Source organism: Galendromus occidentalis, unplaced genomic scaffold, assembly GCF_000255335.2.
Source record: "Galendromus occidentalis unplaced genomic scaffold, Mocc_1.1 scf7180000077438, whole genome shotgun sequence".
NCBI classification, from domain to species: Eukaryota; Metazoa; Arthropoda; class Arachnida; order Mesostigmata; family Phytoseiidae; genus Galendromus; species Galendromus occidentalis.
The window spans coordinates 643,381-665,790 of record NW_003805426.1 but is presented as its reverse complement, the minus strand read 5'-3'; the positions used below and the strand labels follow the sequence as shown (position 1 = coordinate 665,790).

General features: G+C 51.3%; 1 protein-coding gene across 1 annotated transcript; it reads left to right on the top strand.

The window, feature by feature from the left end:
* The first annotated feature begins 398 nt into the window (after nucleotides 1–398).
* On the top strand, nucleotides 399–21,962 carry LOC100900493 (scavenger receptor class B member 1). The gene is made up of 13 exons (XM_003743033.2): nucleotides 399–812; nucleotides 17,888–17,948; nucleotides 18,070–18,328; nucleotides 18,432–18,573; nucleotides 19,264–19,494; nucleotides 19,748–19,839; nucleotides 19,923–19,972; nucleotides 20,084–20,293; nucleotides 20,415–20,563; nucleotides 20,726–20,796; nucleotides 20,904–20,958; nucleotides 21,076–21,212; nucleotides 21,393–21,962. Exons 1-13 carry the CDS (start codon nucleotides 507–509, stop codon nucleotides 21,487–21,489), a joined length of 1,860 nt encoding a protein of 619 aa, XP_003743081.1. The 5' UTR covers nucleotides 399–506; the 3' UTR covers nucleotides 21,490–21,962.
* The last annotated feature ends 448 nt before the right edge of the window (nucleotides 21,963–22,410 follow it).

Genomic DNA, 22,410 nt, shown 5'->3' with positions numbered 1-22,410 from the left:
AGAAGAGGGCTCCCCGATCAAACTTCTAGAGCATTGCGACTAAAAAAAGCAGGTGGACGGGGACTTTTGAACTCAATTAGGCATAATGGAGCCCGTGCGGAAGCGGACCGAGCTTCCGGTAAAAACAACATGTGTCGAACCTGGGCGTCGAGTCCAACCCAGTCAGTCAGTTAGTTAGCCATTTTCGCCGAGCCGGTAAGAAAGGCAAAAGGCTGGCTGCTTGGCATGTTAAAGAGTGAGTGAGTGTGCGAGCGAGAGTGCGTGTGGATGAACGGACGAACAAACGCTCGTCGGAAACTCTCTGTGGGCATGTTGTTTGATCAACGCTGAACTCAGCCGTCTGCTCCTCGAGAGAGCAACGTTGTTCGTCAGGCTGCCGGTGGTACTTGCCCAGATCCAACACTTGTGACCCAGGAGTCCGGCTGAGCACACATCGTCCGACGACGATCGGCCAAAACAAGTCCACCGCCAATTCGAAATAATCAGCTTTTGTGTGAGGAAAAGTAATGACGTCGGAAAGCCAAAAACTCGAACCAGTGTCCGGTAGCGGTCAGGTCGGTGAACATCAGAACGGCGCGGGCATACATGCGGTCAGTAAGTCTGCCGAGCGGGAGAACCGGGAGAACGCTGCAGAGGCTCTCGACAACAACAACGACGACGACGCCGTCAATGGTGTTGACAATAACAGCTCTAAGGGGACTACCAACAACCGGCCGCTGATCTTGCAAGACGAAGTGACATTTATCGGAATCGATCCTCCTGGAGCCGCGAAGGACGTGGCCTCCGCTAAGAGAGATAGACAGGATGCACAGGTGGGTACGAGGAGTGGCCGCTCTCTGGCGGAATGATCGTTCCTGGAAGGGAAATTTCCCGCTGCTCGGTCGCATCTCTTCGAGGAGGGGGGCAAAACCCGCTAAACCCCACGAAGCGGATTCACGGGATGCCTCTGAGGACGAAATCAATGAGTCCAGCGGGAAACCTCCAACGAAGCTTTATTTGCCCTCGAGCTCACTTTCTTGTGCTTCAAAAAACCGAAATTTCCGCCGTGAGGTCCGCCATGGAATACAACAGTTCCCTATCCGGCGTAATCGATGAAGTTGGTTGGCGCCCTCTTCGTCGTCTTGGCTGCTCCGTTCATTTGAACCAGGGACAGGATGAAGAGGAAAGCGAGACCGAGTTGAATCTTCATTTTGAGTTACCACGATCTTTTTCGCTTACAACTGACAGCTCCTGATCGAGATTGCGATGGTTTATATATGCTTCTGAGGTGGTCCGGAATCAGAGATATCCGCAAGTGGAGATTGCGTGATTCTTGTGGGGGGTCTCTCGATCATCCTGAATCATGCTGCCTGAGCTAACGCTCGACGGTTTGGAGACTGCGATCAACCTGAGCGTTTTCTCTTTTCTGACCGAGTGTTGACCACTATCAGGCTCGAACATTCCCGCCGAACATTTTTGGCCAAGTGGCCATTCGATCCATCACCTGCATGTAGTCTCTAGAGTCAGAGATGATCACGCTTGACGGCGGTTTTACAGAATGCGGCGAATCGACGGGCGTATCGGAATGATCTCGAAACAAGCTCGAAGCTCTCAGAATCTAATTCAGACGGTGAATAATCGAAGGAAAGGAAATGGTGAAGTTCGACTGCGGACCTCGAAAATATCAGTCGTTCCCCCGCCTTGGAACATTTTCCCGCGGGCTCAATCCTCACGGTTGCAATTAATTTCGGACCACAAAAATTTCGAATTTGGTTTATCGAAAAAAAGTGTACATCTCCAGTACGACAGTTCACGAGGCAAGAGGCATGCATCGACTCGAATGCACCAGGCGATTCCCGCGGAGGGGATGCTTGAAGCAGGTAGCTATTGAAGAAACCTCTTCCTCAAGTCTCTCGACCCTCGCGTCCTGGCTAAGTTCACCCTGGGGATCGGCTTACAAGGCTCCTTGAGGCGGTCTCCTTCCTTTTGATGGATGATGTATCGATGTTTCGTTTCGTATTTGATATACAAGACGACGGTGATCATCAGAAGAACTGCACCCAAATTACAACCTGTCGCGACGTACTGGTCTATTTCCATGGTAGCTTACACTCGACAGCAGAGTCAAAAACGTATCGAAGTCTCACGGCGAGACCGGATCCGAGAGGTCGAGAAGTCCGCGACGTGGCTGAAGCTGTCGTCAAGAATTCCGGAATTCGTCGTTTTCGTCGGTGTAGCGACGGGCCGGAGGAATCGAGGAAGGAAGTCTCTGCCGGGGAATCGAGCATCGAAGCAGGAAACTCTCTTGTGGGGCTTCAGCGGAAGTATAGAATACGCGCCAGAGAGCGCTCCTCGAAACCAATCCGTATGGTTCCGGATGCGTAATCTTTGGGGCGGCTGTTTCCATAATTTGTTCTCCATGGGCAGCAACTCTGCCAGCCAATGATACATCAAGCATCCATCGGGAGACTCGATTTCGAGCAGAATGTCCTTCCTTGGACGCCGATGATGGGCCACGTCCGTTGATAGACCGCGGTTTCAGATTGGTGTTGGGAGAATTAGCTGCGGTGACAACCGGCTCTGCAGAAGTCCCGCATGGAAAAAAGAGTGTCGCGCGGTGCCGGATTGAAAGCGAGGGAAGTCCTGCCGCTAGAGCCTCTTGCAGCTCATTCTGATCAGCTTTCCATATTTCCCGGTGAACTCCCCCTCGAGGGTCTCGGTCAGACCCCGGTCTTCCATCAGTCGGGCACGAGGACTCGAGAATGGGCTCTGTCTCTTTAATTGCGTTCACCGCTATGTTCTCGGTGAACGACTCCTTCTCGAGTCTGATGGTCTGCTCATGGAAAAGCGTGGAACCCCCTCCGACTCGAAACGGAGGAGAAATCCGTAACAAGACTTCAAACGAAGAGCGCGTCGTTCGCATAACGCGATCACATGTCTAGAGAAACGTCTCAATTCCGACCGTACACGAGTTTCCGAGTATGTTTGGTGTCTGCGCGCGAATAGATTGAGAGAGACGACGTCGTTTACTCTGCACCGGCCTCTCACCTCAAATCTAAAGCTCGTGTTCACCAGCGGCGTTCGCCTGCCATCTCGCATCGTCTCGTTTTGTCGGGTATGTTGAGATTTCCTCTTTCTACCACCCAGCGATCAGCCATGTCACCTAGATCTAGGACGAATCCACTCCATCGGAGCCTCCTGAGAAGGCTACTGGAGTTTTGTGTGCGACTCGCTGCGCTAACCCTGTGACAATGAGACGCTCATTCGATCAACGGGAAAAACTCGCGAAGCATTCGGTCATACTTCGTTGACCTAGCGTCGAGGCTTATTGGGAATCGTCACGTCATTAGCGACCGACGCATTCCGAGCTCATGTTCTCGAATTCGACGCTCTCTGAGAGTACTCGGCGGATCAAGATCACAGGTGCCTAGTCGCGAAATACGGAGTATCTGTGTAGTTGTTCCATGAGTTTGCGCGGGGTCTATCGTCGCTCTGTCACATGCATTACTCGACTGCGCTCAGTGAGCGTGTTCGCCAACCTCGATTGTATTTTTGGAATGGCCCCTTGCTTGTTGGAGATTATCAACAGAACACTTATTTTGCACCGGTTCGTTTGAGCGCTGGACGAGGAGAAATATTGTGATCTTCCATTCTGGCAGGGAGACCTCCGTATATTGCCGGATCGGATCGAGGCTACAGGGAGGAGGGAGAGAAGGCGGGAGATAGGAGATAGGAGCTTCGAGAATGCCGTTTTCGGCGAAATTCCGGACTGAGCGAATATTCGATTGTCATCGGGGAAGAGGGCGGTGAGGATCGATTAGGACGGCTCTGCCGGTATCGCGATGTGTTCTGTGTCGGACTGCAGGAACAAGACTCGGTCTGATCGCTTCCGCCCTATTGTTCTCGTTCGGATTCCTCCCATGGGAGAGATGTCGCGTTTATTTGATGAGCTCGTCTTCACAGCGCGCCGTCAAGACACGTATTCGGTACCGGAGCTTCACCATCGGGATCAGTCGGAGACGCCGCCTGAGCGTTTCATGTCTTCATTATCTCATCGGGCCTGAGCAGGATATCGGTAGACAGCAGCAAAATCTAGGCAAGTTATTCTGTTTCGTCGGTTCCGCTTGCCGTGCGTGTCTGCCGGCTGAGAACTTGTCGCGGAGCGCGAGCACGTCGCACCTCCGTTCGCGAGGGACGGTGTAAGGGGGCTGATCGCGACGCTCCTGGTTTTTCATGAGCTTCGATCGTGTCAACCTTATGGTTGAAGTTGTCCATCAGAGGCCATCGATGCAGCGATGCGGTTCGGCCGGAGGAAGAGTTCACATAATCTCGCAGGGAAAAGGGAGCTCGCCCGAGCTCTCGAGAACACGCGCGTGATCTCACCAAATCGTGTGCGAGACAAGGACAAGTGCGTCAGTCTGTTTGGCCCATGTGAACGAATGAATGTTTGTGTAACGAAGAAGACCCATAAGTCAATACAGTCGAGTCTACATCCCGGAGTGAGCATGAAGAATAAGCTCATCTCCATGCTGGACGACTTTCTGGATGTCTTCTTTTGTTCGAACGGAGAGCGAATACATGAGGAAGACGGTCAAAATAAGTCGGCTTATTTCAACTCGAGGCGCGCTCCGTGGCGCGGATCGGTGTCGGGTTATGGAGCCAAATTTCTCGAGCACCTCGGTCGATAGGGGAGCGAGGCGCGTATCCCCTGCTCTGTCGTCAAGAGAGGGACATTCGCTTGGTATTGGAAAAATGAACACCATTCGCGCAGGAGACTCTCGGAGATCACGCCCGAGATAGATCTGTCAAGATAGAAGATGTCATTGTCGTGTCGGAAGCTGTATGACCTCAAGAGAACGCCCTCGAGGGAGAATCGTTCACAGATTATACCGCGGACGACCTCGATCGCTCGATGTTTTCATTGCTCTAAAGTGCCGGGATATCTAAAACAAGGAAAGCCTTTTTATCTTCGAGGAAGATGTAGCCGACTCCTCGAATAGATTCAGGGCTCCTTCCATGCGCGCCCTTGTCTCGGGAACTCGCCCTCGCTTCGACGTTCATCCTGACCTCCGACATACACGTTGACAGGTCGGATTTGATTTGATTGAATTTAAAACGGAAGTATCACAGGCTCGGCGCTCGGCTGTTCCAGCGGTATCCGACAGGGTGACTGTTCTAGCCTTGTTGGCCGTTTGACAGAACGGTACCAGAATTTTCTGGTGTTTGCACAAATCTTGACACCGCCATCAGCAGTGTTTGTTGGAAGCCCTTCGCAACGAAAGCGTGTGATGTCCACAGAGCGGGCGGTGCGCGAGAATCACGTTTCAAGTGGTGCTTTGCGAAATATAACATTGCTCTTCTGAGTTTAAACGGCCAGTGTCGACATAAGTTATTGGACCGAGCTTGACGTTCTTGGCCCGCAGATGGGCGAGAACGAAAGTTCAGAATCTGAATACGTCTTCACTGCGAAGGAGAGGGCCGCGAGACTCGTGGTCAGCCGCAGCTTCTGATGAAACGTGTACTTTCTCTGGATCGTCCAGGGGACTGATGACTCGTCGGTCGGACAGAGTGAGCGGAATCCGCTCAAGACTTGTCTGGGGTTTCCCTCGACCCAGCGCAGCCACTCGATCGAAATCCGACCGAAAAAGTACGAATCCAGCTCTTCCCCGCATTGTACGTCGATCGCTTCTGGGTTGGAGACTCCCTCCGGATGAAATCGCCGCCGCTCGGTGCAAGTCCGCGTTGTTGTCCGCTCATATAATCGGAATCCACTACCCACCGAACTCGGATCAATCCTCGCGAACGTCTGTCTTCATAGCGACATGAGACTTTGATCAAGACCCTCTCATCCGCTGTGAGGTCTGGATTGAATCATTCCGCGATGTTTATGTAAAGATTCTTTCAAACGTTACTGCTCCGCTCACTTCTCCAACCCACCCCCACAGCAGCTGCTGTAAACACTCACTGATGTGGCTAACGACTATACCCCATCCGGAGGGCCTTGAGATCGATTCCTCGAAATGTTCGGCAGACAAGGAGCCTCAATGACGATACTCGTTCCAATCGGCAACGTCTCCGCAGGGAATGAAAGGGGAAATCTGGAGTCGATTTCGCTTTCTGTCCCTTTTCCCGCTCTGCATTCAGAGAGGGAGACTCGCCGAGGGAAGTAGATACGATGAAGTGGGGCGAGACTCTACCATCCAGGAAAACAGGAAGAGGTCCGCAGTGGACCGGGAATGTACGTGATTCCGTATCCGATCCAGAGACCGGACACCGCACACTGCTGACCGATTTTGCGTCGAGCTCTCTCCTGCTCGTCGATCACTGATCGTATGATTTTCCGAGAAGTTCTTCCCCGAATGTATCCTGTCTCTTGACGTATTTTCCTCGTGAGGACTCCACAGTTCAGGGAAGAGTGTGCCGTCTCAGAGAAATTCATGGTCTTGAGCCGAGCGATCGCATCCTCGAAGAAGTGTGTCGAAATCGGAGAAAGCAAGGATCGCTTTTTTCGCGATCGCCGTTCCGGCTATAATTATCCTTTTCCTGTAGATCGAGAGTTTTGCGTCAAGCGACACGGCCGGGAACGCACTGAAGGGGAAGTTCCATCTATCGGTAGTACTTGATGTATCGCTCGACACTTCCGAAGCCAATGGTCCCCATCTAGAACTGGAGTCTGCATGAGATTGATCTCGAGGTTTTTCGGGACGAATGTGAGGAATATATTTTCTTTTCATACCGTTAATCATATGAGTCGGTTCGTTCCACGCTCCGGAAACATTCCGTCCGCTGACGGCTCTGGGAGGGAAACAATGAACGGAAGATGGGACTCCGTGCGATTCCGTTGACCGGTGTAATGTAATCGAGAAGAACGCCATGCGTAACTTATTCTTCCTCAGAATATGCTTACGAACTCGTCCGTTGCACCATTTCTAATCGAAGCGGCGATCATGCTGACTGCTGATCTCAACGTCTGGCTCTTCGCGGCCAATCCATATGATGCGTACAACGTCTAGCGTTACGAGCGACTCATGAATCGAATTCGCGTCCGATCCGGTGAACCCCACGATTCTTAGCGATATGTCCCGGACCTTATTGACATCTCTCGCTGAGACAAGTGTTGCGTAAAATGCAACAAAGCCGCCTGCGGTTGATGTGTCGCTTCGGAAGAGAATCGGAACATTCGGAAGCGTCGCTTGATTTGTTCGCTTCGCGGTGACACCCGATGTGACGCCGGCTGGTTAGAAACATCCAGAAGATCAAAAGATTCCTGGAAGGAGCAGAATGAAAATCAATGCAGAGATCGTTTCACTTGATGAATTAACCCTTTGCTCGTACGCGGAGCATCGTGATGACCGTGATTATGATGGTGCCGGCGGTGGTGACTGCACGGCGAACGATCGCGATCGTATGGAGCGCGACTTCTGTCGCGGTGACGTCTTACTGAGAGGGAGGGGGTATGCGCGCTCACAATACGCTCGCGATACGCAGGTCGTAAAGCCCTCTTGAAGCCCTCGCTACCGCTCAGCTGCCGTAAATCGGGTTTGGAAGGGCGCGTGCGATCATCATCGTGGAGACTTCAGAGGGACCTGTGAAGCATTTGTGAATCTCCTCTTCATTCGAGTGGTCGGCTCCGCTGCATGAAGCGCAAAGTTTCTCAACGGCTCCGATTCTAGTCTGAAAGGTGGAAATCCCGCGTGAAAATTGCTCCTAAAGTGAAGGATGACGTACCGCACGTTAGAAGTGAGTCACTAGAATTTCATTCCTCGCAATTCTGAGTCAGGTCATGAACAATGAAGGAACTCTCATCGGTGGTCTGAGCTCGACATTCAATCCGCTTAAAACGGTCCGAAATACTCGGAAGAGTATTTGTCGGGAAATCGAAAACATAGTGAAAGTCAATCGATTGACTGTGACATTGACGTTTGGTGATTATTTCTCGATCAGACTGGGAATCTCTTCTTCAAATTCTTTGATCGGATCTCGTGGAATTTCCCTAGCGTTGGACTTTTCCACCGGGAGAATCTCCTTCTCGGGGTCGAATTCACCTCGCATGTCTCAGGTCCAATGGCGATGCTTGATCCGGGTGCTGGAACTCCCACCTTACTGGATTTTCTCCAAGAGCAATTTTAAGCCCTTTCTTCTCCGTCACTTCACGAGCCAGTATCGGACCTGGACGCTACGCGCTTTCATTTGACTTTTGGTTTATTCGCGCTTTGCGTAACTTCTTCTGTAATTGATCCAGTGAAAATATTCGGAGCAGCATCCATGTCGACCGGTGCCAGGAGCGCGAATCCGAGCCACCTCTGTTCATTCATGAGCTCGACGACGAGTTGATCTCGACTGATGAAATCTTGGTGGTCCCAATATCAGGTCTTCACTCGAGAGCCTTCGGATTCAGAGTTCTTGAGCAATGACAGTAAGGTGCCGCCGACAAGCGAAAACTGTGACGTCAAGTTTATAATTGATTCGGAGTCCATGACTCAGTGCACTTCTCGGAGCTGGGAGCAATTCGGATTACAGTGAAAATATGACGGAAGCACAAATATTTTTCCCCCGAACCGCGATCCCAAGACACTCGAAACCGCCTATTTGACGCTCTCCCTCCCATCTGGAGACATAAATCCTCGTTTCGATTGAGATCCTGAAGACCTGCTTCGGAAGGAATACGCGCCCACCTCTCTGCGGAGTCCAGGGCACATTCTGAAGCGGGAGACGAGGCAGTAAGTCTTGCTGAATCAGAGGAGAGGTTGTGGAGTCGATGTATTTTCTCAGACGACTCTCTTGTTTCGCGTAGAGGTCATCATTGACCATCTGCTTCATTTGTACGCGTATCCCTGTTGGCAGTCATTCCATAAACTATTTCACTTTAGTGAGTCAGAAGTTCTCGAATCCGCTGAAACCATTATGATTTTCAACGACGTCGGCAATAACCTCGTTTGCCAGTCGCGGACACACGTACATATTGGCAGATCTATCGACTCTATGCATTCTCTTCTCTCGAACATATCCGCCGACCAATTTCATCAAAATCACCCGATCGTGATTTGCGAAATGGTTCCCCATCCTTCAAAGGTTCACAGCTGTGCGAGCCACGGAAACAGATGATGACGGAAGAACCGCTCTTACTCTTCCTCTGCCTCCGCCAGAATCCGTGATATATTCCTATTCGGTAATTCGTGATTCATGGCTCGTAGATAATCCTCGCTCGAATCCGTAGACTGGGACCGATATTCTGTTGCGGACCTCACCTACCGAGGCGATACGGAGAGAATCCGCTTGCGTAATTAACCAGGTGATCCTCTTTATCTTTTCGGAAAGCATACCCGTTACGCAAACGTTGCGAGGTATCGGCAGAAGAATCCTGTTCCGTCATCTTCCGGACGATCTTCTGACAAGTGGTGTCGCTCCGACATCCGACAGAAGCTCGTGTGGTGGAGCATTGGTAGAAGATACCGAATAAGCGAGAAACCAGATATCAGTCGCGAATCCAACGACGCCGACGCCTCCTCTGCGTCTGAGTCTCTGTGGACGAAGTTCATACTGAGCATTCAAATTCACCGTCAGAAAATTCTGTCGCTCTGGGGATGGTTCGGTAACGAGATTCTTGCGTAAGACTTCTCTGGGGAGTCTAACGGGTTGCTTCCCGCTGAAGCCCCGCTCCGCTATCGAGTCTCCGGGTTTCAAAGGCGGAATATTCCGTCAAGCGGAAGATTCGAGGAGCTCGCGAAACATAGGGACCCGCGACGAGAGAAGGGTGGAGTAGCTCTAGGAAGTAATTCAGGAGAGATTTTCCAACGAACGGTGAGAGGACACTTGGCATGCTCCTTTGAGCTAATGACGGACATTCCAGCGCGAAGTTGAAACGAACGTTCCAAACGCAGATGCGGACCAACTCCTCGACTCACCGCATAACAAGCTGACCGTAATGGACGTGCGCAGGTCTTTTCTGTACGCGAAGGTCGACCGCTGTCGCATCCCAAGTTATGAAGAATGCCATCTGGAGCTCCTTAAAGACAAGGGAGTCTTTTCAAGAAACGCTTGGTCCTTGGGAGAGCAGTTCCGTACTAGAAACAATCGGTTCAATTATTCTGATTGATGCAAAGACTGCCATGAAACGACACCGACGTCGGTCTGCGTCATGATCTCAAACGACTCGGCATCTGGCGGCATAATGACAGCTAAGGCGGAAAGCTAAGTCGCGAGGACGCCTCACTCACAACGAAGCTAATTTGGACCCGATTTCGGGGCCCGGTCATAAAGCTGACAACCCTTCGGCTACGCAGAAGTCGGGCCCCGATCACTTCGAACCCGATTAAGATCGCTCTAGCAAAATTTACGCGGCTGCTCTTGACTTCGCCGAAACTTCAAAATAAACATCTCCCTCTAGTTCAGAGCGCTCGAAAGAAATCGCTCCGAATCTGTGACCACTCTATCCGGGGCTCCGAGCCCTGGGCCGGCGGATCTTCTCTAAGAGCCGACGTATGGCCTGGTTCCACTTCTGCGGAAGATCCAGCGACGACTTTGAAGAACGCTTGCGCGCGAGCTCTCCCAGAGTTTGATGGGCGGCGCTCATGTCCGCACCAGATGTCGCAGACGAACAACCGTCGGAGAAAGTTCGTCGGATCGACTCTCGCAGAATTCGCACAAAATACTTTGTCAAGAACTCCCCGACATGCGCTTGATGCTGGCGTAGTGATCGGTCGATTAGTCTTCGTGAGATTATTCTCGATACGAGGAGCCGCTGAGAGTCATTTGGCGAACTCGGCCTGTGGCAGGGGTGCAAGACAGCGCAGAGAAGAAAATCCTGATTATATAAGCGATTACACTGATTACGCGCTCATCTGTCGACACAGAAAATGCCTCCTCGGCATCGAGTCAAGCACAAGAAACAATAACTCCATGCTGTACCGTGACGCACAACCTTGTGCCGCCTGTAGTAAGCCGTCTTAGCTTCGATTATTAGCGACTATTAATGTCCGTCTGAGTGAAAGGGATAGTCTCACGATTTCTTTGAGTCGGAGGAGATGTCAAGATGATGTCACTCGAAGGTTACAGAACCTCTTCGGTACTTTTTCGAGAAAATGCGAGCCGCAATCACTTTCGACGTTTTATCGTTTTCGAGGTCGGGAGAAGTCGGCTCCTTTTTCCCCATCCTTCATGTTGGAAAGTGTACGTTCGTGACCGCGGCGAATTTTCTCGGAAATCCCCGGGCAGGAACAGCGTACCAGTCAGCGAACTCTCAGTCCGCACGACTGGAGGCAGGAACCGGCCTCAATTTCGGAAGCGCGACGAGAGTGATGCTGGAAATGCATGAGTTCACCAAAATTCCTGAGATCCGACGGCTTCAGGACTCGAGAGGCCAGAAGAGCGAACGAGGAGAAACATCGGAGCGGCTCGATACTCGAGTTTATTGTCCAGAAGCATCGATATTATCATTATCGATAGTATTCAGATCTCAGTAATCACTCTCTCGCCTGACGTCGCAACAATACGTCGTATAATTTTTTCCTATAAATTGAATCGCTCGCTGTTTTTCCCCGATGCAGCCTGGCTGCGCCGACGAAGTTGGAGCTTCATCGATGAAAATCATAGATTGCCGCGGGACTAAACTCTGATACAATCAGATCTTATCGTTAGCAAAACTTGGCAAGCGACTAAGTGCGCGTATCTACTCGTCGACCCTTCTGCCTCAGCTTGAAACAGTTTCGGATTGTTGGTACAGTGCCATTTCTGTGCGCAAAATGCGCATGGTCGAGTGTCTCTTCTCCTTAATGTCTGCCGCCTATCGTGACACTGACGCTGCGTTCGGGTATCGAGAGGAGTATCCGTTGGCAGATCTCATACAACGATGCGGCCCATGTATAATTCGTAGCCTGGGAGTTCGTTCCTTTTCTTGCATTTCTCCATATTCTGTGAGCAGTTGTTCGAACGACTCGGACCCTTGGGTTCATTGAACTTCGGGATTCAGAAAAGTCTGCGCATTTTAGGAAGTCAACAGACTCTGCCCCAGCGCACGTTTCCTCCGAGCTTCGATTGTCAGCAGTTCTACACAGAGTGACTCTCGCGAGCGATACATGCGGTCGGTCAGTCAGTCGGGGTTTCCCGAGGTTTCGAATCTGATTCGCGACGACTGGGAAGTGAGACTTGACGGCCGGGAGAGCCCTCGTGAATAATTACGCTGAATTCCAGAAACCTTCATCAAGGTATCGGCTGCTTCATGTCGTTTTTCCGATAACGATAATCTCGATTGAAGTAGTGGGAACTGGAATGATTCACTATTAGTCACTTCGTAGCTGCTCAGCTCGTCGTGGCTGTGTTGACAGCGTAGCGTCGGAACTCATTGTCGAGGACCGTGGGTATGACGTCAAGCTCGTCCACGTTCATCGACAGATAGAGCACCGTTCGAGCTTCGGTCGACGTGGTTGCTCTTGCGGTACCGGCATCAGAAAGCGTGCGGCTTTTTGGATGAGGACCGCAATGTTCCATGATGACCAAGAGAGCATCGGCATCAGCTCTAGAAGCAGCTGCAGCCGTCACCGCCGCCGCGGCACCACGACCAGCGGCACCAGCGCACGAGAGTTCTCTCCTCGTGTGGGGTGGAGGCCTCCGAATGACGTCAGGGTTTCTCTCATCCTTTCCCAGAGCTACCGGAGAATTCTGGTGAACGAGCGAGCGAGCGGGCGCTTCACTCAGAAACATTCTCTCGATTGGTGATCTCGACGAGTGTTCGACTTGTGGGTTTTGTGCTGACGGATAGAACCAGAGAGTCGAAGACGCGCCACCGCCATCTACCGCTCCGAGCCGCGAGCTGATTCGGAGTTTAGCGCGGTCGTTGAGTTTTCTTCGGCAATAATTGCGTCGGAGAACGCAAAGATGAAGATCTTCTCGGTGAGTAACACAGTGAGAGCGCGAACCGTGCTTCCCCACGATGTGAATGCCGGCTGTGCCGATTGATCCCGCCGGAATCGAGAGACGACTCAGCTCGAGGCATGTCCTCTCGCGGATTGGAACTCGAAAGAGCTTCTGGAACTCTCCGAAAAAAATGAATCGCACAGAAAAACACTGGAATACCTCGAGCGAGCGATCGACCGACCGACAATCAGCGTCAGGGTATTTCGAAGAGTTGGCATGACAGTCTGGCATGATCTGCTGCTGTCCGTTTCCGCTGACGTTCGATAATCTCCTCAGAGAAGCATGCAATAAGCCCGCCGCCGACTTTCTGGGGCTGACCCGCCGATTCTGTGCGCGGTGTGCACAGAATTCGTTTTCTTCAATTTACGCTGACAGCGAATTGACTCGTCGTCTCGTTCTTCTTCTTCTCTGAGTCCGACGCGACTGACGGTTTGATTGTCGATCCTGAACACGCAAGTCCCGCTGACTGAGTTTTCGTGAGCGCGCGGATCGCCGCCGACATTACAACTCGACGTATATTCGTACTTCTATACGTTCCTCCACGCTCGGGAACTGAGCGCTTCCTGTGCGCCCACGACACTTATGCAGATTCAGATGAAGGATATTCGTTCTATGATGAGTTATTTATGTGGATGTCGTAGAGCGGGAAGACTGTGTACGCATGCATGATCATTAGGTTTCCTCGTTCGTCCTCGATTACAAACGAGTGTCACAAATCTCATTCAAGGATTATGATGGCCCGGATGCGGGATCCGAAGAAAAAAGACTCAGTACGAGAGCCAAACGTCGTTCCATACCACTAGGGCGGAATCTCGTTCGATTCCGACCAGCGTGAGTCGGCGAGTCGATTGCTTCGATGGAGCGGGCTGACTTTGCTGAATTCCCTGTAAGACGCTTAACGACGATGTCACAGAAAATTAAATTTCTCTTAATTTTATTCTCCGAGGGCTCTCAAGCAAGCGGTCGATGGAGCCGTTCCATCTGACCGTTGAGTTCGGCTGTTCGGCTGCCAGAGAGTTCTGACTGACTGTGGCTGACTGCTGGTACAGTCATCGTTGGCTAGAGCAATAAGGGAATCGCGCGATATCACGCCATGCTGGATTCAGCCGGCAGGCGAGCGGGCGGGCGGCGGACCGGTCGCCGGACCGCGACACACGAAGAAGTCGCTCGTTCGGGTGAGCGAACTAACCACCGAAAGTCAACCAAGCGAACGAGATCCTAGCCCAGTGAGTCCAGAAACTCCGTTGTTGCATCTGGTCCCAGTTAATGACACTTAGGGCTGGGCTTCTCTGTTCGTGATTCCTACTCGATCTCTGAAGGGGAAATCAGGGAATCCTAATCTTAATCCGAATTACAGTCTACATGTGGCTGTGCCGAATGTGTATGTACATCAGTGTATGGGAATGATGATTCGATTCCGTTCAAACGCTTGTGGTTCTCTTCACGTGCCTCGTCGAGCGGCTTGATTTTCATCTTCTGCATGTGAACCCCAGCCAAACATATCGGAGAACCGCCGAAGAGAACGATGTGAACAGAAAAATCTGACGACGCTGGGCTTCATGTGGCTCGATCGAGATCGCTGGCGATCATAGGGTGCAGATGGCATTCTTGAAATTCTGGGTCCCAGCGCGACCCGAGCCCGGGACGCTTGCTTTCAGATTGCGAGGGAGTTCCACTTCGACCGCATGGCGACAAACGACAAACTTCGAATTGGATCTCGAACACTCGACGCCGGCGCCGTTCGCTCTACGTATGAGGAAAACATACTCCGAGATCAAATAATCACGCTGTCGATAGGACCTATCGGATAGGTGACAGCTGCATTAATCATTTTCGGCGGTGGAGTCTCTGGTGATGTCGCTCTTCTAGAAATTTGACAGCGCGACGCTTGGCTAATCCGAACGTATAAGGCCATGCCAGAGTTCTCTATGAACGCCGCCGGTAACGCTGTCGCATGCGATCGCGGCGAATCGTCAGCCTTGAGCCCATATGAATAGCTCCCATGCGTTTGAAGTCGCTTTGCATTTCCGTCGTCGCTCGAACGAATGACAGTCGAAAATAGTATTCTGCCGCTATTCGATGTTTTCTCCCGATTCAGGGAGTTCGAACTCCCGCCGTCCATCGAGCGCTCGGTCCTTCCTGCAGGGGATAGACCCTGATTCTGGCGGGAACATGTATCGACGTCAGCTCTGAGCGCGCGTCAACTGACTCACTCCGTGAGATCAATCAGAGAGAGGGTGGTGGTGTTTCGAGAGACAAACGTGTTGCTCGCGAACCTCAAATAATTGAGAAAAGGCGATCTCGCACTTGCTTCAAGGGTGCCGCAGGGAAGGCCTCGAGTCGTCTCTGAGCGCTAACCTGTTGCTTGATTAATTTGCTACCTAGGCGATCGAAGAAAGCTCATGAAGCTTTGAGAAAAGAAGTCTGTCGTTGGATTTTCTGGTTAATTTAACTTGGAATGAAGAGTCGGATCTCACATCCCGGATCAAGAGAGCAAAAAATATATTACCGTGCGATTCAATCAGATTTCCTGACAGTCGTAGGAAATTCAAGTTTTAATGGATGTTCACTGACGAAGGTTTGCGACGGATGCGGCGGATACCGATCAGCGCGAGCTTTCAATGGACGTCAAACGGCCCTCTTATATGTCCGCAGGCTCTGAAATCCGACGCGGACGGCTGGAAACCCTCTCGAACGTGGACGAGCAGCGCTCTCGCTGTTGTTCGAGCGCGGTCGGAAGAGAGAAAATCCGTTCGGATGACTAGACGGTAGCTCAAGCGCTGGCTCACGCAATAACGTTGCGTGAGGACAGTCTCCATGACTCACTCATCTTTGTCAACGAGACGGTGTCACCTAGAGCAGCGAGCGGATTTTCCCAGCCGATGTGGGTACCCTCGGTGCCGAAAACAGACGTAGCACCGAAAATTCTCGTGAGTCTGTGGCAGCTCGCTCTCTCGCTCCCCTCAACGTCCTCACAGAGTCGAATGCGATATCGAGGCGCTCGAGACTCATACAGTCAGCCCTCAGCCGGGATCGAGCGATAAAACGCTCACCTGTTCAAAGAATGCTGTTCAAACAATCACCGATGAATATATCGCTGCTGTTGCAGCGAATTCGTTTGGCCCCGGGGGCTCTCTCGTCACGATGATAGAGTCTGACGATGAATACGTTTGTTTATTCCGAATCTGAAACTCCTCTATGATGCGGGATTGCGAAATGAAATATCTCCAGGTCACGCTGGGTCAGCGCCACGTGGCGCGACTTTCTCTCAATCTTGAGCGATTTCCTCAGTCTAGCGGAATCCGGCGTGATTGATGGGGAAACGCGACGAGGAAGTGGCGCGGAAATTTTGATCAATCGTAAAAACTTATCTATCCGACTTCCAGCCAGAAAGCCTGATTCGCTACAAGGTGAGAAATTCAAGCCGAGTTCGGTGGCCAGAACACACATTCTACGCAACCGTGCTCGAGCGTTTTCTCACGCCGCTGCGGCGCGACATGGGGAATCACCGTAAAAACTATCGAGAACGTCAATCGCGGAAACCCGCGATACGTTCCAATAAGTTGGGTCTCGTTGTCCTGCGGTGAGCCGCTTCGACGGATGTTGGTTTCGCTCTCAGTCGATTCGCGACAATCCCGATCTTAGTCGACGGTCGATGGGCCGATGTTCAGAACGTCGAAAGTCAGCCGTGATTCGATACAGAGCTCATCCGGCCTGAGGAAAAACATGTTCCTACGTCATAGCACCAGCGTGTTCTCCCGCTTGCCGGTGGTTCGATTTCCTGAAGACGAGGTTTTCTCAATTTTCGAGTGACGAAGAACCGCCGATTCGATGTTGGCGATTGTTTCCTGTTTTGCTGGATCAATTCAAAAAAATGCGAGGCAACTGGGATATCCGTCTAAATCCTTCCGTGATCAGGGCCGTCTTTTCTTCGTACCATACACCGTCATTACGCTCTTTACTCAAGCGTCTCCAGAATCCCAGCGACTCTGGGCAGAAGCGTCAACGTCCACGATGCGCCGGCTTTCTGGCTCAGTCAGACATAGTCGGACAGACCGCTGATCCATCATTCGATTCCGAAGCTAGTCTTTTCCGATCGCCTCACTCGCAACCAGCGGCTCGGTGCCAAATTGAGAATCCTCCAGGGTTCAGAAAGAACATGCCCACCTAATTGAAAATTCCCGGTGGCCACTTTCGGTCAACAGAGAATCCAAGACCATCCCGACCCGACCCGGCCCTGTAGTAACCTTGGAGCATTCGAGAAAGCCGTGAGTTTCTTGCGCTCCGGCATGTCGCTCCTCAGAGCGGCCAGAGCGGTTGACTGATCGCGAAACGATTGGGGATTCACCGATGTCCTCGCCTTGCTCGGGGCAACCCTGACGCCGGGATGCCGATACGAATGCATGGGAACGCGTACTGCGAACCTCACGGATGGAGAAGTTGATTAGGTGCTCTCAGCTCGACACTGAAGTCAGCCGCGTCCCTTAAAACTATCTTTAACTCACTAACATATCCCGAATCGATCAACTCGCGCGAAAATCGCTAACGGAGAACAATGAGAAAGTATTCTGTCACAGCGCTTTATCAATACTTCAAAGTCGAATTTTCCTCCTGGAGACAGATCTTCGAGTCGAGGGGCTCATCGAACTGAATGCCGGCATTGTGTGCGTGGAGCAGTCCTGAGAGAGACGGGCTTATCTCAAGAGTGGCGATAGTCTCTCTGCAGGAGACGTCGGCCGCCATCATAGCGTTGCTGTGGACAGCTAACACGCTCACAATTTTCGGTTACGAGCCGGGAGTCGACGCTGCGTCCCGGGAGAACGGCTGACCTTCGACCGCTCAAACCCCAAAACACTCGGCTCCATCTTTGGGTCCGTTGGGGGATTCTTCCCGAGAAAATCTTAGTCCTTTCGATCTCTGAACGAAACTCTTCGATGTGTCGGGAGAAGAGCGCGACTATTGTCTCTTAGTGATTTTCGACTTTGCTCGCTTACAGGGGAAAAGGCGACCGAGCAGCCTCCTAAGACCCTTTGGGATGAATCTGCGGCTAATCGGAGGTGAGTTTCAAGTTTCTGAACTTATAAATAACCCGTGGGGGTGAATTTCGCAAAGCTTGTCCGAATCGCGCCTTTGCTACAACTGAGGAGTGCAATATCTGTATTTTCCCCTTCTCTCCAGGAGTCTCCTGTGTGACTTTGGGGCTCCTTTTGGTCTTCGTCTCTGTCGGAACCCTCTTGAACTTCAACTCGGTGTTCAGATGGATCTTGGGCAGGAGAGTGGTGCTGTCCCCAAAATCCCAAGGTTTTCCCATTTGGAGGGACGTATCGAAAAACTACGACACCAGAGTAGCGTGGTATTTATTCAACCTGACGAACCCGGAAGAGTTCAAACAAGGTGGGAAGCCAATCGTGAAGGAGGTCGGTCCTTTCTGGTACAAGTAAGTATGAGGGACGCTCCATTCCCATCCCATCCATTATCATCCGACGACGGGTTCCCCTCACGGAAGTCGAGGTCTTAATGAGAGCAATCTTCGCTTCCAGAGTCGATATTTCGAAGAAAAATATCACTTTCCACAACAACAAGACCGTCTCGTTCGAGGAACACAGATTCTTCACCTTCGATCCGGTGAACAGCGTTTCTGATGAAGAAACCAACATCACGATGGTCAACGTTCCCCTTATGGTGAGTAGACGTTTGGAATGGAGAGAGATAAACGGAAGATGTTCGAGCTCGACGAAGCTGGGCTCACCATAATTATATTCAGATTGAGGGCAGACTGCCTCGATCGAATCACTCTCTGCTCGAGCAGACCGCTTTTTTCGCAAGTTCAGATGATCAGTAATCAGTACGATTCAGCTGAAGAACGCATCATGATGATCTTCAATCGCTGCTCGGTCGGAAAAGAGGCAAACTATTGTTGCCAGCGACGATGGAAGCCGATTCCTAGGGAATATTACATTTCGCTTCCGATCACTCGCTATCATTCTCCTGAGATCGATTTCTTTCTGAATTTGGTCCGACTATTGTTCTGAGTCCTTCTCTGCTGTGGCCCTTATCGTACCGCGAAAGACGGATCGTGATGAGAAGTCATTTCCGAGTTTCCATCGAATGAGGACGCAGAGGCATCGAAAGACTCGTCCGGTTCTGATATGTTTCGATCTCAGGGTGTCTCGACAAAACCGTTCGCTGCGCTCGGTCCCTTCTTGGCCCTTCAAGAGCTCCCCTCGAACTTTCCGAGCTCATGGTGAACCCATCCATTCACCGAACATTCGCTCCTCTCTCGATCAGCCGTCGGCGTCGGTATAGGCTCGCCCTTTCGGAGGGATCCGGATAGCTCGATTCGATGATTGATTTTATCTCGCATGTCCACAGGCGGCGTTGCATAGAGGTGAGAATCTCGGCTGGCTCGCCAGAGGGGGCTTCGCTACGGTTATCGGAGCTCTAGAACAAGCTCAGCACGCAGTCGTGGTCTATAAGGTGAAGGAGTTGACGTACACGGGACAGTCAAACTCCATCGTGCAGTTGGCGACCCTGAAGGAGGGTTTTTTAACTTGGTTCTACAGCGGAGAAAACAAGAAAGGCAGATTCGGCTTCGGTGTTGACGTGAGTCTTTCACTGCTTCCGTGGAAGCATTCTACATTTCTCTCAATTATGATGAAATCATCCGCTCCGTTTTGTTCGAAATACTTGAGGCTTCCCCATCGAATCTCGAACGAAGAGGAAGATTAAATGAAGTCGTTCCGCGTTGCTAAAACGATGTGCCTCACTTTCTTGGCTCGCTTGCGTTTTTCGGAGCAGAGCTTCATGACGGAGTCGGTCCACAAAAGTCCAGTGCTTACGAAATTCCGTCCCGCAGAAGAATGATACAAACCCCGGAGTCTTCAATATGTACACCGGGGCGACGGGAGTCCAGGATCTCAACCGGATTCACTCGATGGACGGGCAACAGTGAGTTTCTGTTCCATATTCAGATAATCCTATCGCAAGACGCTTTTCAATCTGCCATGACCTTAAGCTCATCGCTCTTGCAGCGTCCGAGAGATCTGGAGTAAGCCGGAGTGCAATGTTATCGACGGCACCTGTAAGTTTCGCGGGGTTTCTTCAGTCGGATTGGCATAAGTCCATAATATCGGAGTCGAAGAGTTCCTCTGTGGCCGAGAAAACGATGGGTCCGACATTCCTTTCCTTACAGTCGGAAATCTCCGTCCTCCCATGAACGAGACGAACTCTACCCGTGTGTACGTGCCTGACATGTGCCGGGCTCTCGTCACTCGCTATCAGAAGGACGTTGAGTGGCACAAGCTGCGCCTCCGTCGATTCAATCTGACGATCGACAACTTCCTAAGCTCGAAGGAGAATCCCGACAACGTTTGCTACGATGCCTCATTCAAGCTGCCGTCAGGTAGTGTATGAAACACGATTGCTTCGGACCGGCATGCGGCTCCAAGATCCGGGCATAAAATTATATTCTTCCAAGGAAACCTGAAAGTTGCGTGATTCTCATCTCGGATAACTCCTTCTAGGTGTCGCTGAAGTCGGTCCATGCAAGAAAGATGCTCCGATAGTGATGTCCTTGCCTCATTTTCTCCAAGCGGACCCGCAGTTCCGCGCCGCAGTTGACGGAATGCATCCGGATCAGTCGCGTCACGAATTCGTAATGGACCATGAGCCGGTGGGTTTTTTTCCTGGTTCGAGCGATACTCGCATTCACCGCCCCCCACCTCCTTTGACAGACTCAGCAATGAGGAGTCATAGACAGTCAGTTTCGGGATCAGGGTATGACGAGGAGAATGCCTGGTGGGATTAATGAGCCAACACTATTTCATATCCACAGCTGACCGGTACAACCGTCCGGGTTCACGGCCGCATGCAGGCCAACGTTCGGGTGATACCATCGGACATGATGTTAGTATCTCGCATCTCGAGCGTTTTATGCTGACTTCGGCATACCGACCACATGCTTCCTCATCGGTGTCTTTCATTTGAGATCTCAATCTCGATTCTAATTGCAGTAATGACGCTGCGTCACTCCCAGAGGTTACACTGCCGCTTTTCTGGCAGGAGATGGTTAGTTTGATCCCGAATCTCGATTTTCATACATATCTGGGATCAAAGATATCTGGGAATAGGTTCATCTCACCACCGCCATCGAGTCAGCTGCTTGAATCTGTTTTTTCACTACAGTATGTGGAGGGCGGTCCCAATATCGTCTCATTCTTGACGAAGGTCAACGGCTACCCCGGTCTCGGCAAGATCGCAATGACGATCGTTGCTCTTTTCGGTCTCATCCTGGCGGTCATCGGCGCCGGACTCCTGATAGCGTGAGTGGCATCTTCCTAGCGATGAATGAGGACAGACTTCAGTTCAGACAATAATCGATGAGCTTGGCTCCACTGCGTTCAGTTAGGATAGTCGATTCCGACAGTGAGCTTCTAGTGAGAGGGTGGAATATTTCGAATAATCGGGACCGATTCACTAACAAAAAATCATTGCATTTTCAGCTCTTTGAGGGCTCAGCGGTCGGCGACGTTGCCGGATCCAAAGCACAAGGTCGCTTACTCTAAAGCAGCTACGACCGAACCCCGGGTAGACATATGAGCGAATTTCGGGTCGAGAACCTAGTCAAATGTGAGACTTGATCAAAACGAGAGTCGCAAATCACAACTAGGGCATGAAGGTCAGAAGTTTCCCTCGCCACTGCTACCCGGCGCTGCGTGTATAAAGTAAAACTCCCACTGCTCAAAGAGACTCGACTGTGGATCGAAGGAATCAAGCCAAAACGTCATGAGGCTCCGGCAGGGACCTCTAATGGCACTCAAAGTCTAGGCATTTAACTTGATGTATTTATAGGCAAAAATGAATTGGAGTGGTTTTATGAGCTGTAGTAAGTGTTCCACATGGATGTTAATGCTGATTCTAGTGAGAGGAGAAGGTATGGAAGGACTGGGATACAAGAGAAATATTCCATATTTTTCACACCGCTATGAATGTAAAAATGGAAAATACCCTTTTATATTTCTTTAAGAAACCTGAAGAAAACAAAGAACTTGAGAGATGAGATTTTCTCAATTGACTCAGATGTGTCGTCATTCTTTCTACCGGGGTTTTTCAGCTCGGGAGTTCGTGATCGCATCGCCTTGCGGTGATGAATGTTTCTTTGGAAGTTCATGCGAGGCTAGGTCTAGGTGTCACAGATATCAAGGCAGACGATGGCGGCGTCCCTGTTTTCGCTGATTGCGGAGTCTTGAGGGAGCATTGGAGTCATATAATTCTGGGGTCAGGGGTGTCGAGGCTCAGAAGAGCAATGATTGAGCTCGACTTTTTTTCCGGGTAGGTCTCAGGACCTCAGAACAATTTCCTCTGTAGGCAATCCTCCCGCAGCTTATATGGATTCACGCTCCTCGATACATTCATATCGCTTCATCCGATTACTCGCTCGGAACCCTCTGGATCTTGCGGCGCGGAGGGCGCAGATTCCGCGGGAATGCAGGTCTGTGGACTCGATCTTCCCTGCAACGC